We start from the raw sequence: 20,000 nt of genomic DNA, 5'->3' as shown, positions 1-20,000 counted from the left end.
CTGCTCTTCTTGCCTGCCTCTCTGGAACTGTTGAAAGGAGTGCAGGCCTAGAGACAGCAGTTCTCTTCCACCCAGCTCTCAGAGCAGAGCTGGCCCTGTTCTGAACTCAAAAGACTTCACTCTCCTACTCCCAGTAGCAGATCTGTGGTATAAAGAGAACCGACTCAGGTTCTTTGTAATTAGCTGATTAAGAGCAATAATGGCATATAGGGCATCCCCACAACAGCACTGGTGGGGTACAGTACAGAATCGTGAGAGCATCAAGTGTATCCTAGCAACTGGGGATTGCTAGTAAGCAGGCTCGTTACTCAGGAGCAGGCAAATATCTTAAAATATAAGATGTAATTTGTAATTGCTTAAAGATGCTAGATAGTACTATGTAGTTTAGTCCGATAAACTCTCTCCAGGGTTGCTTTGTCCAATTTTGCATGGAAAAAAAAGAGAACTACTCGCTGGGGCTGCAGTCCTATTATTAAATTTTGTTTTTAATGTTTATGCAAGAGATAATTTCATTCTTTTGCCTATAATTAGACTTTTAGTGAAGAGTTACAATAAAATTGACGGTCGTAGCCATTTTTAAAGGTAAAGTTTTGTGGCATTAAATAACTCAACAATTCAGGTAACTATCACCACTGTCCATTTCCTGAAAGATGTCAATACCTTAAACAGAAGCTTTGCAAACCCCTCCACCCCCCACGCCACTGTGGTCAACCCTGGCAAGGAAAGCCTTCATTTACTGCCTGTCTTTCATAAATTTGTCCACTCTAATAAGACAAATGGACAGAGTCAGTTAATTTCTCCTTTTCTATCTAGCTCCTTTAACCAACAGTATTTTCAAAGCCAGGCTATTTTGTACACAAATTGGAATTCTATCCTTTTTAGCAGTGACCAACCAGTACTTAATGGTACACATATACCATGTATCCTGTTCATCCTTATGTAGATGGGCACGGAGGTTGCTTTTATCCTTTGCGGACTATGAATACCGGGGCGGACAGTGATGTAGGAGCCTCTCTCTAGGTGCCTGATTTGATCTCTTTAGGGAGGGGATCATCCAGAAATTGAAGTTGTGGGTCATTTGATCCCATACTTATTTTCACGTTACTTCCTGCTCCCATCAGCCACGCACAACCATCTCCACCTTGTACTCATTCCCACCAATCATTACCCACATTATTGCTAACAGCCATGCCAAGGAATGTGAAGTCCTAGCTCATTCAATTAGATCTGTCTGTTAACTATTAGGAAAAAAGAAAAAAGAAAAATAAAGACACACACACAAAAAATTATTATATGGCTGGCTCACCCTGTGTGCAAAAAGTTACGAACATCTGGTGCAAGCCCCAAAGTGGATGGTTATATAAAATATGGTTATATCTGTAAAAATTTAAATGCAGTAATATTCCCCAAACGGGGTGATCCTGAGCTTTAGAACTGCAGTTTAAAACCTGCTGCGAATTCTCGGGGCAGAAGTTTATTCTCAGTTATTACAATGGAGGAATCTGACCTATGGAATGCATCTCACAGCAGAACACAGGGCAGCTCACTCCTGGCCTGATAAAGGGGCCGAACGCCTTCCGAAGCGCATGCGCACACCCATGCTGGCGCAGCTCGCCTGCGTGCGCGGCCCCGTGACGCTAGGGGCGTGGCCGTGCGCCTTGCTCTCGCTCTTCCGCCATGGCTGCATTACCCAGCGCTGTGCACCTTCGGCGTTGTGTGGTGTCCCCAGCCGGGAGACACAGTGCTTCGCTGATCTTCCTGCATGGCTCAGGTGCATTACAGTCTCGTGGTCTCCGCCCCGTTCGCTACAGCTGGGGAAGCACCCTCTTCTTGGTCCCCTAGGTCCCTAGTGCCAGCGCCCCGGGTCGGGAGGAGGCTGCCACTTCTCCGAGGGAGTCCTCTTTCCATGTGCTACCTGCGCGCGGGTGTTCTCTTTCCGTGTGCCACCTTCGCGAGGGTGTTCCCTTTCCCTACGCCACCTCCCCGACCGTGTCCTCTTTCCATGTGCTACCTGCGCGCCGGTGTTCTCTTTCCCTGTGCCACCTCCCCGAGGGTGTTCACTTTCCTTGGTGTCCTTGACCTCTCCACCCACAGCATAGCCTTCCCGGCTGTCCTTACCCCACCCCCAGGTTCAGGTTCAGGCACACCACCTTATCGGTGTAAGTCTCTAGGCACATGGATACATGGATTAACCACTGTTTTCAGGGTGGATCACCAGTGATCTGACATACACACCCCAACACACACACACACAGTCCTAAGCTGTTGTCTGCCTTCCCTGAGTCATAGAAAAGGTTGACTCTCACGGTGAACTTGGATCATATTTACACTGTGTCCTTTATGCTTGGCACCACCAGCGGGGTTTTCCATACGCCTCCCACCTATCCTTGATGGTCCTCCTCCCTGGTTTCCCCCCTTTTGCCCTCTCATGAAATCTCCGAGGTAAGTAAAAAGTCGGCTTCATTTAGGGAGCACCCTTAGAGGAAAAAAAAAAAAAAAAAAAAAAAGAATTCCTGTCCTAATCCTTGCATTCACAGTGCTTGGTTGGCCAGGGTAAGTTCCCAGGAAAGGGGGAAAAACTTGTTTTTAAAGAAATGAGATCCAGTCGGTGTCCTCAAGGGGCCTACCTAAATTTAAAAACAAAAACAATTCAATTAGTTTGAGTCAGCAGTGGATAGGAAATCACAAGATGATGCAGAAGCTACTGCCAAGTGAATAGTAAGGAAAAGATGGACTTGGATATTCGTAAGGTGTTTGCGAATGAAGGGCCTGTCAGAGCTTTTCAGGAACACCGTATTTGAACTGAGGCACATGTAGGCTTAAAGGGAATGGCGACTAGAACACGAAGGGATTGGGGAGTCTTCCCAGCGACACTGTGAGACGTTCTCTTCATTTTGAAAGAACGGGACTAGAAATGCTTACTTGCTGTTTGGTTGTGTGGCTGGATTTAAACCCAAATGTCCGACTAGGAATTAATATTCTGGGTGGGAAGGGGAGGGAAACCCTCAACTAGGATGTATCATTTTAGAAATAGAGTAATAAAAGTTGTGTAGCGGGGAAGACTTGGCTGGTGACTTACACCTTTATAGCTAGCTGACTACTGATTCAGGACCCGAGAGCGTTCAGTGATGAGCATCCAAAAGTCCCACATTGTAATTCCTTCCCGTAATTAATTTGGTGTCTTTAGAAAGAACTAGAATTTGTTCTTTTTCCCCCTCAGGACCACTTTACTTACTGCTTCCTGACATTTTTATAACCTATAATGCATGTCTGAAATCAAAGTCATCCATTCTGAATTTTATACTTTGTGTGTGTGTGTCTATAAAACTTGCTTTTGTACATTAGGAAGAAAATTCATCTAAATAATTCTTCCAGATGTTCAGGTATATCACTCTTATATAACTGGATCTCCGCTGATGTATAAAAAAGGATTTTTAGGAGTTGGCCTGTTCTGTTAATTTTTATTGTCACCTGGAACCAGGAGTCACCTGAGAAAAGAGAGTCTCAATTGAGAAGTTGCCCAGTTCAGATTGGCCTGGGGCTATGTCTGTGGTGAATGGTCTTGACTGACTAGGAGGCTCCAGCCCACTGCCACCATTGCCTCCCCTAGGCATAAGGTTCTGGGTTGTATAAAACTGGTTGAGCATGAGCCACAGGGACAAGCCAGTGTCAGCTGTGCTCTGTGGTCGCTGCCTCTGCTCCTACTTAACTTCCGGCCTCCCTCGGTCCTGGACTCTTACCTAGGAGAGTAACTTAAACCCTTTTCTCTCAAGTTGGTGTGGTTCTGTGCTTCATTACAGCGTCAGAGAGCACTCTGGAATAAGGCCTTGGCCCTCCAGATTAGGGGGTAACAATTTTACAATGGCCTTGAGCTTGTGTCCAGGTTACAGGAATAGGAAGTATTTGGCTTCTAGGTTATCCAAATATAAACGAACTAATTACCCAGATTTACCACAGTTTTGGAATAAGGTTACAAACTTTTTTTTTGTCATTTTAATTTTTTTCTTGAGAATTTCCTACTCGTGTAGAATGCGTACGAGTTTTTAAGAAAGAAAACTTTGTGAGTGGACAGATGAATGTTGTTTTGCACCACGTGTACTTGAACCTTTTTCTACTTCCAAACTGTGGGGGGAAACGGTGCCTTTTATGGTGACGGATGTGAATGGTCGTCTCTTTGCTGGCTTCAGCCTCCCACATGCGTTCCTTAGCTCCATTATTTCCTTCATACTTGTGATTTCCTAAGTGGATGTCTGTGCCCCACACTGATCCTTAAGGCTGATAAAGGTCATTCTGTGCGTGTCTTGGTCGCTTTCTCTCCTTATATTGTGTTTATGAGAGGGCTCAGTCGGATCTTGCTGAACTTAAACCCCAGGAAGTGGAAGCCTCATCCGGTAACCACTACCTTCTCCACCTCCCTTCATCCACTCTCCTCTGAGTGATACGTAAGGCGCACTTAGATTCTTTCCCTGTCTTCATGCAGATAAGCATACATTAATTCTTACAGTCTTTCCTTTCCGGCCTTGAGTAATATAGACTCGTGATATTAGGTTATGTACGTATGTCTGGCCCAGTTAAAAATCCGATTCCTTCACATTTAAATTTGAAGTACAGTGAATGCCTTACCCACCCTCTTGAAGACTTGTTTTCACTAGGAAAATTGTATTAGATCATGCCGGCTACAGCGGTGTAAGTCACATTGGGATTCTTTTAAGGGTAAGATGAGAAACGAAGAGTGTCAAACAACAGCTCAAAGCAATTCCGCTTTATAAGAAGTTATTATGTCTACTGTCAACAAGGAGGAATGAAACTCAGCATGAGGAGCGCCTTCTAACTGATAAACATGGCCTCCAGATGTGTAGTAATGAAGATTGTGAGCTTAGTCAACTCATTCCTCTGTAAGAGCAGCTCTCCTTGGCTTGTGGGGATTCTTTGGGTTCTCTGTCCCAGCCCTCCAGTGACCTGAGATGTCCAGTACCTTCAAATTCGCTGTTCTGTGAAGATGTTTATCTGACGGTGGGTTTTCTAATTTTGTCAGGTGACTCTGGCCAAGGACTGAGACAGTGGATCAAGCAGGTACTAAACCAAGACCTAACATTCCAGCACATAAAGATTATTTATCCAACGGCTCCCTCCAGGTACGCTACGCTCAATTTGACCTCGAGGTATAACTCCATGGAATGAAATATATCAGTGTGCCAGCTAGATGTTTTTACCTTTGACTCCGTATTTGAGATTTTAAATTAGGGGCCTCACCTCCCACCTGTAAAAATGCAGGCTTTACTTTGATCTTGGCCTCTTTGGCCAAGCTTTCCCAGGTGGCCGGCCCCTGCTCTCTGGGAATAACTGACTGACCCTGCTTCCCATGAGTCTGCGTAAAGCTCATCTCTCAGACACCCGTCCCCACCTCACACACCCCAAAACTTAATAACCTGGGCCAAGATAGTCTTTCTGACCTGGGTTCCCATTCCTGGAAAGGAACTTTGTAACATTGTTTCCAAATTTCAAAGGCTGTTAACTAAGTACCCAGGTTCTTTGAATCAGTGAACCGGGATAGACTTGAGGCAAGGATGCCTGCAGGTGCATTTAATGGAAATTATAAAGACAGGAGTGAAAGAGTTTTGAGGCAACGAACTGCTTTTTATAAATATCAAATAAGCGTCCACATGGCCTTATTTACAAATTTATTTCTTGCATAACCAAATATTGTCTCGTGTCATGCAACCAAGTCTGATGTCTCATAGTCTAGTCTTGTTTTTTTGCTTCTGTTGTTTCTTCTGTTGTTTCATTCATTCACTCACTCATTCATTCACATCCCAAATGCTGTCCCCTCCCAGTCACCTCCTCACAGAGTCCCTTCCCATCCCTTCTCCCCTTCTCCTCTGAAAGGGTGGGCCCCCCCTGGGTATTTCCCAACCCTGGCACCTCAAGTTCCAGAAGAGCTCGTTTGTCGTTAGTTTCCAGGGCGTTAAAAGGGAATGCTGACATTTCTGTGGACACTGGAAGGACCGTTTTAGGCTAATCATAAACATGAGTGATTAAATAATAAGAAAGACATTAGGGACATGATTCTAAGAACTTATCTGTTTGTTTGCATCTCTTGCTAAGAATTTAATGGTTTTCATCCCTTGGCTCTCACGCATTACCGGTTGTAACATGAATTCTGTATCCCTGCTCTTCAAATTTTAAACCAGTAGTATTTTATGCTCCGTATTGTCATGTGCTCGTGGCTGCCGGTGGTGCTTGTGCTGCCTCTTCAAATGTCCGGAAAGTTCATCCGTCCCGGTCTTTAGAGGCCTGTGTCCCTCTTCTTTGAATGTTTGATAGAACTTAGAGAGCTCACCTGCATCTCAGGTCCTCTAGGGTGAGTTATTGGCAATGAATTTGTTTTCTTTGGAATCCACGTTTTCAGATTTTCTATGTATTTTCAAGTCAGTGATTTGTATCTGCTGGAATTTGTCACTGACTTCAAGATACTTATTTTTAATGTTTAAATTTCTGCTCATGTATTTCATTTCAGTTCTCATAGTAATATTTGATGTTGTTGTTATTGTTATTATTATTATTATTATTAGTAGTAGTAGTAGTTGTGTGTGTATGTGTGTGTGTGTGTGTGTGTGTCTGTGTGTGTATGTTTTAACTTGCCAGGGTTACCAGTTCATGAATCTTTTTTAGAGCCAGTTTAGGCTTGGTTCTTTTCTCTGATTGGTTCTAGTTTGGACAAGAGTCTCATGTAGCCCAGGCTAGCCTGGAACCCATCTCTGTGTCCTGAGTGCTGGAATGGCCGGTGGTCTCCATCTTACCCAGCACCATTTTCTCTTACTTTTCATTTTCTGTCTCATTTATGTCTGCCCATTTTCTTTTTTCCTCCCATTTATATCAGAGCAGTAATTTTATCACGACTCTAGCCAAATCTCACAATGTTTTATTTTTTCTGTTTTATTTTTGTTGGAAGGTTTTCTATCACCTTCGTGTTCCCTGTGTAATTCTTGTGTAACAAATTACCCCCAGGCAACACTTTTATTAAGGTCACAAATTTCGTGGTTTAGGAATTCAGAGAGGACACGACAGTGGTGACTCAATCGCATTCTGTTGTTCTTGGGGCTTCTCCTGCAAAAGCTTGAAGGTTGGGTGGGGCTCCTGACTTGTCAGTTGGGGACTGGATCCCTCATTTGAGGGCCTAGTCACACAGCCAACAGCTGATGCTGGTCGTGGCTGGGGCTTTCCTGCAGTCTCTGCACTGGGACACCTCCACTGGGCTTTACCCTTTGGAGTTCGTTTTATATTGCTGAATGTGTGTGCATGTTGATGTGTGTGTGTGCATGTTGAAGTGCGTGTGCATATTTGACGTGTGTGTACCTGGAGGCCAGAGGCTAAAGGCTCTCTACCTTTTCTTTTCAGTCTCTCACCAAACCAGGAGCTCAGCCATTTGACTAAACTGCTTTCGAGGCCAGCAAGCTCTAGACCCTAGCAGCCCCTCTCTGACCTCTTCCCAACTCCCAGCTCTGGGTGTACAGACAAGGGCCAACACTCCTGCACTCAGATCCACAGGCCTTTGGGACACATCTCCCCAGCCCACTGTTTGTAGTCTCGGGCTCTGTAGGAGCCTGGAAGCTTGTTCCCAGAGTAGATAGATAATCCTCGGAGAGTAAGGAAGGTAACAGTTGTAGAGCTAACACAGAAGGCAGCCTGGATGCAAAGGAAGAGTGTAGGCCTTTGCCTCTCAGCAAATGTCAGTGACTGTGGTAAGGGCTTGTGTGGTTACTGTTCTAACTTGACCCCCCACCCCCCAAAAAAAATTTCCCAGACACTTAACCAGGAAGCTATTAGGTGTCTGTTGGTAATTTCATGCATTGAGGGTTGTTTCAGTTGTCTTACGGTTGCTGATTTCTAATTTCATTTCACTGCTATCAGATAAAATATCCTATATAATCCCAGTCTTTGGCTTCTCGCCAGGACTTTATGGCGAGAATTTTTTTCATAAATTTTACCATGGTGACTCTTCATTGATGCTGTTATTTACAGCATTTAAAAATACCGGGATAGTGTAAGGTGGCTGATAGTATTAACGTACATTTTATATATGGTCGATAATTATTTTTAAGTGGTTCCGGGAGTCATGAGCAAAGGACTTTAATAATCACCTTTTTCTTACAAAACGATCACTCTTCTCATAACGACCCAAAGCGTAATTTGTATAACGATTGTATACTGCACAGCAGCTTCCCTACACTTACTTTCTATTTTCTGTCACTTTGCTACTTTGATTAGTGTTCATGGAAAACTTCCAGTCTTTTTATCTCTAGCTTGTCTATCAGTTGTATTTAGAATGTGTTTGTTGTAGGCAACGTGCCATTGGGCTTTGTTTATATCTTCAATCTATTTAACAGTTTCTGTCTTTTAAATGATTTGTTTAGCCATTTATATTTAATGTAACATTGACTTTATAGGCTTGACTACAAATCAGTTGTCTTTTCTCCTATGTTCAATTTTTCTCATTTTTTGCACTATTTAAACATTTTAATATTTCAATTTAATCATCTTGTTCCCTGATTGTAGTAAGGCGGAATACAAACCACAGACTTTTCCCCATCTTAGAGTAAATATTTACCACTTTAACAGAACTTTAGAACTTCCAATTACAAGGTCCCCCGTTTCCCTTCCCTTTTATGGTTCTCATGTCTTTCATTACATATGTTCAGAACGCCGGCAAACAAGGGTATAATTTTATTTTTCATAGTCATAAGTGCCACCGAGAACCTAAGAGGGGAATAGTTGTTTGTTATGCTGTCCAGCATAGCCTCTAATGGCTTATCCTTGTGTTTTCATTAAATCATTAGTCACACTTTTGTTCGTAAGTGCTCCTTTCCCTTAGCTATAAATTGGTAGGCAGGAGTATATTAAATGCAAGTCCACAATAGTTTGTTGTATTAATTAAAATGGAAAACTAGAATAGTATTTTTCATTATGGTGATTTGGACTCTTTAATTGGAAGTACCCAATAAATATTTTTACTCCATGGCATAATTTTAACTGTGTTTACAATCACAGGCTTTCTTAGTTTGGATTTAATAACAGAACTTCCATTAAAAAAATAACAATGTTTTATAGTCCATTTATAATTTTTATGATATAAATTCTGTTGATAATTTGAAAATAATCCTAAAACCCGTCAGACTTGCATGTGCCTCTACATGTGGATTGTTCATTTTCCCACCTAAAAATGAGTGCGTGTCATTTTCAGTAAACGCATACTCTACAGTAGATTTAGATACTTAGAGTCAAAGGATCTCTTTAGAAGCTGACTTTTCAGTTGATACCTGAATAGTCAGTGGGAGCTCAGCACACAGAATGATGGGGAGTGCCTGGCCGGGAGAGGCTGTCTGATGACGTCATCTGACTGGAGCCTAGAGTCAGCACAGGGAATGATGGGGAGCTCCTGGCTGGGCAAGGACACTGATGTAATGCTCCCGAGTCACTGACGAGCTGGTCCAATGGCACTCAAGCCTAGAGCATGCTGGGGGAATTCCGAAATGGGGACAAAGAGAGACCAGAGCCAGATTGCTATCCTAAAGGATGCAGATAATCTTTTTGCTCTTTCAACTTTAGGGGAAGACAGATTAAAACAGAAGTGGGTATACAATTGAGTGCCTTTTTATTTAAAAAAAAAAATAAAAGCTTTTGACATGTATTCTAGTCCAATGCTTCACCAGTGTGACGGGCTGACTGATTGATTGGTTTAGGAGCCACACAGATGTTCTTTGCCGAACATATTTGTTTATTGTGGTAATGTCTGAACTGTTTTTATACCAGCTAATAAAGTGATTTATTTGAGGAAGAAAGTGAATGAATATAACACATGTGCCAAGTCTTTTAGCTGTTTAAAAAACAATCTTTTATGCTTTATTTAAAGGTTATTCTAACATCCTTGGAGATTTATGTACGCTCGATTGTTTTCTTAGCAAAAAGAGTTCTAAAGTCTTCTTCATCTCATTAAATTATCTTAACGATCCCATTTAAACAGAAAGTTTTAATTTTTTTCTTAGAGAAATGAGAGACCCGAAGCCATACAGACGAGTGTATGGGAATTTACACGGGGCTCTACCCAGTGGAGCATCTACCTAGATTAGTCAAATAAAGCATTGTCAAAGGGGACAGAGTTAGCGAGTATCATTTTTTCCCATTAATGGCCGAGTTCCCAGAATGATTCACAGTTTAGCCTATGATATCATCCTTATTTAAGTGCTTAGACAGACAGACAAACAGTGAGGGAAGTAGCAGGGAATGGAGAGAGAAGTCGACGGAACTCTAGAGGTCAACAGTCGGACTGGAACTCCAGAGTGAGGGCTGGGTACCAGCTCTAGAATTGGGCTTCACTGTGACTTCAGTCTCAATGAACCGGGCGCTTCCCCGTGTGTGACAGTGACTGAGAACAGAACCCTTGCTTTCCTGTGCAGTGGGCTGGGAGGAGGAAGGCCTGGATGCCTTCTGCCTTCACTGTACCTGAGCGGTCTCCTGAGCGGAGCGGAGCAGCTTCGGGGGTCAGGTGACTTAGTGGGGTGAGAGCAGAGCTGTGCGCTTCTGTTTCTCCCACAGAAAGTGAGGACCTGGATAGAGAACAGCCAGGAGAAGCCCAAGGCCTCGGTCTACAGAAGCCTGCGCTCCGCCATAGCTTTTCTCTTAAAACATTAACCTCGGATAATAGCGTAGATTAACTAAAAATCTCCAGAGACATTTAAAGAGTTATCTATGGATATTTTAAACTTCCTAAGTGTTTTGAATGACTTCTTGACTAAATAAAGAATGACTGCCTAATGTAAGTCCAGTGTTGATGGTGGTAAGAAGAGGGGACAGGAAGCACCCACGGACAAATGCATAGATCAGCAGAGGAGTCTGCCCTTGCGGTGTCACGGGATGCTGGAATTTATTTGAGAGATGCTTTTATAGACTTTCCTAAGCTTAGTACAGAATTTGTACTTCCCTAGCAGATTAAACAAGTAGTTCATTCCCTGTATATAGAGTGTACCTTAGGTATAAGGTTCCACTTGTCTAAGAATGGTGCCTGCTTCCTTCCGTCATCCCCATCCCCCCTCCCTCTCTCTCTACACAGTTACCTGTCCATATTGGATAAAATGAATTTGAGTTTGAGTCATATCACATGTGAAAAGGTTTCCCTAACTTTTGAAAAGTGAAAAATAGAAACACAAGATTATCAAGATAAGACTGTTTTAGATAAGACTATTTCTGTGTGAAGACCTGTGTGCTTGGAAAAAGCATTTAAATCAGGGAAACCAGAACATGAACTTTTTAATGAAGACCTTTCTAATTCTGTCAAGTGTGAATTCTTTTATCTGATAAAAAGAATACTTTATAACGATGTAGTCATATTCCAATTTAATTATAAAATAATTTAAAGGATACTTTAAATGCGAAAAATACATTTAGGAAAAAAAAAATCTCTTGAAACAGAAGGCAAGTCTTTGCCAATAATATAGAAGTGCTCTTCTGAATTAATGAGAAAAACTTTAAATCCTGCTAGGAAAAAAGAATGAATGGTATCAGTCATTGTTTCCATTGATATGATGATTTAGCATAGGCAAGGTTAGCCAGCACCGTTGGATGGGAGCACTCTGCTGTCTGAATGGGTTTGTGGGTGGGAGTTGGGGTGCAATTAGGAAAGGGAGTGCCCCGCCCCTTGTGATCCCAGAGGCGGTGATTGCCAAGTCAAAAGCATTTGGACTTCTCCTTTAAAACTAAGCACAGTTTTCTTTGTTAAATCCATGAAGGTTATTTTATAAGTTAGTGGACACACTCAAGTGAGAGCTTGTTAGTATCTTGTTAACACTGGTACCAGTTTGCATAAATGCTGGTTTTCCTTGTAGAATGGTGGATTTTTACCACCTTTATGGAAGCAACTTTGAAACAAGTACTTAGGTAAACATTATACCTTCCAATGTAGCAATGTGATTCTTGGTTTCTGTTGCATGATTCTAGTCCCTCTAAATGAAAAACATACATCTATATTAACTATACATGTTAATGTATACATGGACAGTCCCCTGTCCATGGAGTCTGGAATCTACATTATGGGGAGAAAGAGCAATTCAATTGTCAAATAGCTTTATCTGTGAGCATAAACAACATTTATTTATGTAATTATTTGATACATAGGGAAGGGGGCTGGTCGGGCTGGCAGGGACCAAAATGCCCAATGACTCAGATGGAATTGTGGAAGATCAGCGTTCACTACTGAGAAGGTGCACAGGGAGGACTGTCCAGAGGGATAAAGGCCATAGTGCTCAGGAGAAGAGTGGTGTTGAAAGGTTATGTCTTAGTATATATGGGAAAGTACTGAGGGTGTAGTTCCGATTGGCTAAGATCATTTGCTACCATGGAGAAAGTCTTGTAAGAGCAGAGGTGAGGAAATGAGCAAAAATCAAATTGAATCTATTTTCTCAGAAACCAAAATCATATATAGGGACTGAGACAATATGTATGTATACACTTAGTAATATACAATAACACACTCCCATATCAGTAACAATTCCATACATGCAGAAGGCAGGGGATGTTCAATGCATGTATCACAATACAAGAAGGCCCATTCCAAAGCAACATCTACTGAACGGCTCTGTTAATAATCCGAAGGCCGTGTGTGGGGTTTTGTTACCTTAGAGGTGCACGGGTTTTTGTTACATTTATGGTGTTTTGTTAAATTTTAGTCAGGGCATCTTCCTTGATTCTAGATTTCTTTCAGTTTTTCCCGGGAAATTTTTAAATACAACCAGGCTTCCAGGTTGAAGGTCCCTTTGTCTGCTGTGGTGTTACCAGCAGGGGAAGTGGTGGCTTGTCCCCACCTGTGGTGGTCTCAGAGAGGGCAAAGAAGCAGGCCTGGTCTGGCTGGTTCTTTTTGTCCCTGCCTTTCACTTCTCTAAGCTACAAGTGTCATGCTTTTACCCACACGGCTTGTAAAGCGAGTGCACAGCTGAGTTAAGAGAGGACAGGAAGAGGTAAGATGAGAGTCACTGTGATTGGTTGAGATGCTTTTCAGTCCTGGTGTTGCTGTCTAGCTCGTCTGTGGCATTTTTGCACATAAAGCAAACTACAAACTTTGCTGTATAGGTGAGAAAATGAGAGTTGGTCAAGGAATGGGCAGCGGCCTGTCTCTAGTCTCAAGCAGCCCTTCTCAGGGAATGGGCAGCAGCCTGTCTCTAGTCTCAAGCAGCCCTTCTCAGGGAATGGGCAGCAGCCTGTCTCTAGTCTCAAGCAGCCCTTCTCAGGGAATGGGCAGCAGCCTGTCTCTAGTCTCAAGCAGCCCTTCTCAGGGAATGGGCAGCAGCCTGTCTCTAGTCTCAAGCAGCCCTTCCTTCTCCATGTTTTAGCAGAGATATTTTATGATTTCCACAAAGTGTGGGAAAATCCTGCCAATTAAAGTCGAAGTCTACCATGACTGGATATCTTTGGGGCTCCACACAATATGGGAGACTCCCTTCTTTAGCAGGGCTTCTCTTTCTCTGACCTTATCTGGGGAATTCTTTTTATTTTTTTTTAATTTTTTATTGGTTACTTTATTTATTTACATTTCAAATGTTATCCCTCTTCCCAGTCTCCCCTTCACAAACCCGTAATCCCATCCCTCCCTGCCCACTGCTTCTATGACGGAGCTCCCCCACCCAGCCACCCCTGCTTCCCTACCCAAGCATTCCCTATACTGGGGAATTGAGCCTTCACAGGACCAAGGGCCTCCCCTCCCATTAATGCCAGACAAGGCCAGCCTCTGCTTATATGCAGCTGGAGCCTTGGGTCCCTCCATGTGTACTCCTTGGTTGGTGGTTTAGTCCCTGGGAGATCTGAAGGGGTCTGGTTGACTGATATCATTGTTCTTCCTATGGGATTGAAAACCTCTTTAGCTCCTTCAAATCCTTACCCTAACTACCCCTTCCTCCATTGGGGCCCCCATACCCAGTCCTATGGTTGGCTGCAAATATCCACATCTGTATTGGTCAGGCTCTGGCAGAGCCTCTCAGGAGACAGCTATATCAGGCTCCTGTCAGCAAGCAATTCTTGGCATCAGCAGTAGTATCTGGGTTTGGTCTCTGCATATGTGATAGATCCCCAAGTCAGGCAGTCTCTGCTCTACTCTTTGTCCCTGTGTTTCCTTTAGAGAGGAGCAATTCTGGGTTAAAATTTTTGAGATGGGTGGGTGGCCCCATCCCTCACCCGGGGCCTGTGTCTAACCTCTGGATTTGGTCTCTGCAGGTTCTTTTTCCCCTTTGTTGGGTATTTCAGCTACTCTCATCCCCACTGGGTCCTTGGAGCCTCTTGCTCTCCTGGCATCTGAGACTTTCTGGTGGCTACCCCCAGTTCCCCATCCCCCACTGCTACACACCTCTGTTCAATTTCCTGACCCTCTGTATATCTCTCCAGTCTATTCCCACACCTGATCCTGCCCCCCACCCCCTTTTCCTCTCCCCCTCTTCTGTTCTTCCCAAGTCCCTCCCAACCTCTACTTCCATTGAGTATTTTGTTCCCCCTTCTAAGTAGGACCTAAACATCCACATTTTGGTCTTCTTTATTCTTGAGCTTCATATGGTCTATGAGTTGTGTCATGGGTATTTCGAGATTTATTTTCCTAATATCTACTTATCAATGAGTACATAATCATGTGTGTTCTTTCGTGACTGGGTTACTTCACTCAGGATGATATTTTCTAGTTTCATCCATTTGCCTGCGAATTTCATGAAGTCATTGTTTTTAATAGCTGAGTAGTATTCCATTTTGTAGATGTACCACATTTTCTGTATCCATTCCTCTGTTGATGGACATCTAGGTTCTTTCCAGGTTCTGGCTATTATAAATAAGGCTGCTATGTTGAACATAGTGGAGCATGTGTCCTTGTTATATGTTGGAAGATCTTTTGAGTATATGCCCAGGAGTGGTATAGCTGGGTCCTCAGGTAGTACTATGTGAAATTTTCTGAGGAACTGCAGACTGATTTCCAGAGTAGCTGTACCAGTTTGTAATCCCACTAACAATGGAGGAGTGTTCCTCTTTCTCCACATCTTCCCTAGCATCTTCTGTCCCCTGAGTTTTGGATCTCAGACATTCTGACTGGTGTGAGGTAGAATCTCAGGGTTGTTTTGATTTACATTTTTCCTGATGACCAAGGATGTTTGAACACTTCCTTAGGTGCTTCCTGGCCATTTGATATTCCTCAGTTTACAATTCTTTGTTTAGCTCTGTACTCCATTTTTAATGGGATTATTTGGTTCTCTGGAGTCTAACTTCGTGAATTCTTTGTATATATAGGATATTAGCCCTCTATCTAATGTACAGTGGTAAAGATTTTTCCCCAATCTATTGTTTTCCATTTTGTCCCATTGACAGTGTCCTTTGCCTTACAGAAGCTTTGCAATTTTATGAGGTCCCATTTATCAATTCTTGATCTTATAGCATAAGCCATTGATGTTCTCTGTTCAGGAAATTTTCCCCTCTGCCTTTGTGTTTGAGGCTTTTCCCCACTTTCTCTTCTATTAGTTTGAGTTTATCTGGTTTTACATGGAGGAGAGGTTCTTGATCCACTTAGACTTGAGCTTTGTACAGGGTGATGAGAATGGGTCAATTTGCCTTCTTCTCCATGCTGACCATCAGTTGAACCAGCGCCATTTGTTGAAAGTGCTGTCTTTTTTCCACTGGATGGTTTTAGCTCCTTTGTCAAAGATCAAGTGACCATAAGTGTGTGGATTCATTTCTGGGTCTTTAATTCTATCCCATTGATATACCTGCCTGTCTCTGTACCAATACCATGCAGTTTTTATCACTATTGCTCTGTAATACAGTTTAAGGTCAGAGATGGTGATTCCTTCAGAAGTTCTTTTATTGTTGAGGATAATTTTCATTATTCTGGGTTTTTTGTTATTCCAAATGAATTTGCAAATTGCTCTTTCTACCTCTATGAAGAATTGAGTTGGAATTTTGATGGGGATTGCATTGAACCTGTAGATTGCTTTTGGCAAGATGGCCATCTTTGCTATATTAATCCTGCCAATCCATGAGCATTGGACATTCTTCCATCTTCTGAGATCTTCGATTTCTTTCTTCAAGGACTTGAAGTTCTTGTCATACAAAGCTTTCACTTGCTTGGTTAGAGTCACACACAGAGGTATTTTATATTATTTGTGACTATTGTGAAGGATGTCATTTCCCTAATTTCTTTCTCAGCCTGTTTATCCTTTGAGTAGAGGAAGGCTACTGATTTGTAATCTTATGCCCAGCCACTTTGCTGAAGTTGTTTATCAGCTGTAGGAGTTCTCTGGTGGAATTTGTGGGAACACTTAAGTATACTATCATATCATCTGCAAATATTTTGACTTCTTCCTTTCCATTTGTATCCTTTTGTTGTCCGATTGCTCTGGCTAGGACTTCAAGTACTCTATTGACTAAGTAGGTAGAGAGTGGGCAACGTTGTCTAGTCCCTGATTTTAGTGGGATTGCTTTAAGTTTCTCTCCATTTAGTTTTATGTTAGCTACTGGTTTGCTGTATATGGCTTTTACTGTGTTTTGGTATGGACCTTGAATTTCTGATCTTTCCAAGACTTTTATCATGAAGGGGTGTTGAATTTTGTCAAATGCTTTCTCAGCATCTAATGAAATGACCATGTGGTTATTTTCTTTGAGTTTTCTTATATAGTGGATTACATTGATGAATTTTCGTGTATTGAACCATCCCTGAATCCTTGGGATGAAACCTACTTGATCATTTTGATGTGTTCTTGGATTTGTGAGAATATTTTTATTTTTGCATCAATATTCATAAAGGAATTGGTTTGAAGTTCTCTTTCTTTGTTGGGTCTTTGTTTAGCTTTGGTATCAGTGTAACTCTGGCTTCATAGAGTGAATTAGCTAGTGTTCCTTCTGTTTCTAGTTTGTGGAATAGTTTGAAGGGTATTATTATTAGGTCTCTTTTGAAGGTCTGATAGAATTCTGCACTAAACCCATCTGGTCCTGTGCTATTTTTGGTTCAGAGACTTTTAATGATTGCTTCTATTTCTTTAGGTGTTATGGAACTGTTTAGATGGTTTTTCTGATCCTGATTTAATTTTGATACCTGGTATCTGTCTAGAAAATTATACATTTCATCCGGATTTTCCTGTTTTGTTGAGTATAGGCTTTTGTAGTAAGATCTGATGATTTTTTAAAAAAATTTCCTCAGATTCTGTTGTTATGTCTCCCTTTTCATTTCCAATTTTGTTAATTTGGATACACCTCTATGCCCTCTGGTTAGTCTGGCTAAGAGTTTATCTATCTTGTTGATTTTCTCCAAGAACCAGCTCCTGGTTTTATTGCTTCTTTCTACAGTTATCTTTCTTTCTACTTGGCTGATTTCAGCCCTGAGTTTGTGATTATCTCCTGCTGTCTACTCCTCTTGGGCATATTTGCTTCTTTTGTTCTAGAGCTTTCAGATGTGCTGTTAAGCTGTTAGTGTATGCTCTCTTCAATTTTTTTTTTTTTTTAATGGAGGCACTCAGAGCTGTGAGTTTTCCTCTTAGCACTGCTTTCTTTATGTCCCATAAGTTTGGGTATGTTATGCATCTATTTTCATTAAATTCTAAAAAGTCTTTCATTTTTTTCTTTATTTCTTCCCTGACCAAGTTATCACTGAGTAGAGGATTGTTCAGCTTCCATGTGTATGTGGGCTTTCTCTTGTTTTTGTTGTTACTGAAGACCAGCCTTAGTCCCTGATGATCTGATAGGATGCATGGGATTATTTCTGTCTTCTTGTATCCGTTGAGGCCTGTTTTGTGACCAGTTATATGGTCAGTTTTGGAGAAGGTACCATGAGGTTCAGAGAAGAAGGTATATTCTTTTGTTTTAGGATGAAATATTCTATAGATACCTATTAAATCCATTGGTTCATAACTTCTGTAAGTTTCTCTGTGTCTCTGTTTAGTTTCTGTTTCCATGATCTGTCCATTGATGAGAGTGGGATGTTTAAATCTCCCACTATTATTCTGTGTGGTTCAATGTGTGCTTCTAGCTTTAGTAAGGCTTCTTTTATGAATGTGGGTACCTTTGCCTTTGGAACATAGATGTTCAGAATTAAGAGTTCATCTTCTTTGATGAGTATGAAGTGTCCTGCCTTTTCTTTTTTCATAACTTTGGTTGAAAGTTAATTTTATTCAATATTAGAATAGCTACTCCCTTGTTTTTTGGGACCATTTGCTTGAATTTTTTTTTTTCAGCCTTTTACTCTGAAGTAGTGTCTGTCTGAGGTGCATTTCCTGTATGCAGCAAAATGCTGTGTCCTGTTTACATGTCCAGTCTGTTAGGGAATTCTAAGCCTGTATATATGTGTCTACCTGAGCAATTTCCCATAGCCTTAGTTAGATTACAGAACTAATTCCTTTTTTTTTTATAAAAATTAATTTAGCCAACACCTAGGATTCCTGAAATGTTTTCCCATGCTAAGGAGTCATTTTGGTACCCTAAACCTTCAGCCAATGACATTTGCCCAGCCTGGATGTTCTTACTCTTAGTCCCTGAAAACTTTATAAGCCCTGAATCACCCTAAGTAAAGTTGGTCTGTGTGCTGATAGCTGTTCCCATTGTGGTCATTCCCTGTTCATGCTCACGGGGTTCTGAACCCCACTGCTGTCCTCTCTGCTCCTGCTGCCCTTGTGGACCTTATGGCCGAAGAGCATTTAGACCCACAACACAGCATCTCCAAAATTGTCTTCATTACACACACATGCATGCACGTGCATGCACAAGCACAGACATACACACACACACACACACACACACACACACTCTTTCTAAACCTCTGCTAACACAGAACTTAGACCTGAAACCTTTAACCACATTATAATTGGAATATTTGTAATGCTCACAGTATGTGTATAGAACATGAAGTTCATTGTGTAGCATTAATGTACACGAATGGACAAAGAATTATGGCACCATAGTTGTTCTTTCTCCTAAAAATAAATAGTTAATGGGCTTGCGAGGTGACTCAAAGGCACTGTCACCATGACTGAAGCTCTGTGTTCCACCCCTGGAATCTTCAAGGTGGGAGGAGAGAACTGACACTTGCCAGTTGTGCTCTGACTTCCACATAGCCCATCCCACACCTCGCCCAAGTCAACAAGTACACCAAGTAGACAGTTGAGTAAAGATGGTGAACCAGCTTTGGAAAATGTTAATGGAATAAATATAAGAAATTAATGACGTATTTATAGGGCATTTTTTCATATAAATTCTCTAAGGTTCAGCAAAAAAAAATATTTTACCAATCCTTCAGTAATTAAGCCAACTTTTAAAATTGTTCCTGTTGTTTTTCTTTGTTTTAATCAGGCCATATACTCCTCTGAAGGGAGGGTTCTCCAACGTGTGGTTTGACAGATTTAAAATATCTAACGACTGCCCAGAGCACCTCGAATCAATCGATAGCATGTGTCAAGTGCTCACTGGATTGATTGATGACGAAGTAAAAAATGGCATCGAGAAAAGCAGGATATTAATAGGTGAGGACTTTACGACATTGGTAATGTATTTCACTTTAGACCAATTATATGTTCTGAGTTGTGTTTGTAGCATTGTTTACAAGTGTGTGAATATCGCTTGACCCATTCGCAGCTTTGGATAAGCTACATGTGCAGCTTTCAAACATATTAGAGTCATAAACAACAGCTCATGAACCTTTCATTGATTTTCATTTCTAATAATAACTCTCTTTGGCCTGTTTATTTGTTTTAGACAAGGTACTACTATATAACCAAGACTCCATCAACATTCCAGTTCTTCTGCATTCAGTCTCAAGTGCTGGGCTACAGGAATATACCAACACACCCTAGCTATTTCAGTGTTGTTTTAATGATAAATATTTCTCTAATTTTCAACTGAGATTATCCATGGCCATTACAAGTTTTCCTTTCATGCAGTTGGGACTTCATGCCTATTAGATTAAACCGCTCCTACCGTGATAAAATAGGGTGCATGGTGAC

General features: G+C 41.7%; 1 protein-coding gene across 1 annotated transcript in view; it reads left to right on the top strand.

The window, feature by feature from the left end:
- Window positions 1-1,646: 1,646 nt before the first annotated feature.
- Window positions 1,647-20,000, top strand: part of Lyplal1 (lysophospholipase like 1) — a 31,676-nt gene continuing 13,322 nt past the window's right edge. The window contains exons 1-3 of the mRNA XM_032915553.1: window positions 1,647-1,771; window positions 5,036-5,135; window positions 19,351-19,520. Of these exons, the coding sequence (XP_032771444.1) occupies window positions 1,678-1,771; window positions 5,036-5,135; window positions 19,351-19,520 (364 nt within the window). The 5' untranslated portion in view covers window positions 1,647-1,677. The remainder of the gene's footprint in view (window positions 1,772-5,035; window positions 5,136-19,350; window positions 19,521-20,000) is intronic.

Source organism: Rattus rattus, chromosome 10 (assembly GCF_011064425.1).
Source record: "Rattus rattus isolate New Zealand chromosome 10, Rrattus_CSIRO_v1, whole genome shotgun sequence".
NCBI classification, from domain to species: Eukaryota; Metazoa; Chordata; class Mammalia; order Rodentia; family Muridae; genus Rattus; species Rattus rattus.
Note: the sequence above shows the minus strand (reverse complement) of the source record. Positions and strands in the feature narration are given on the sequence as shown.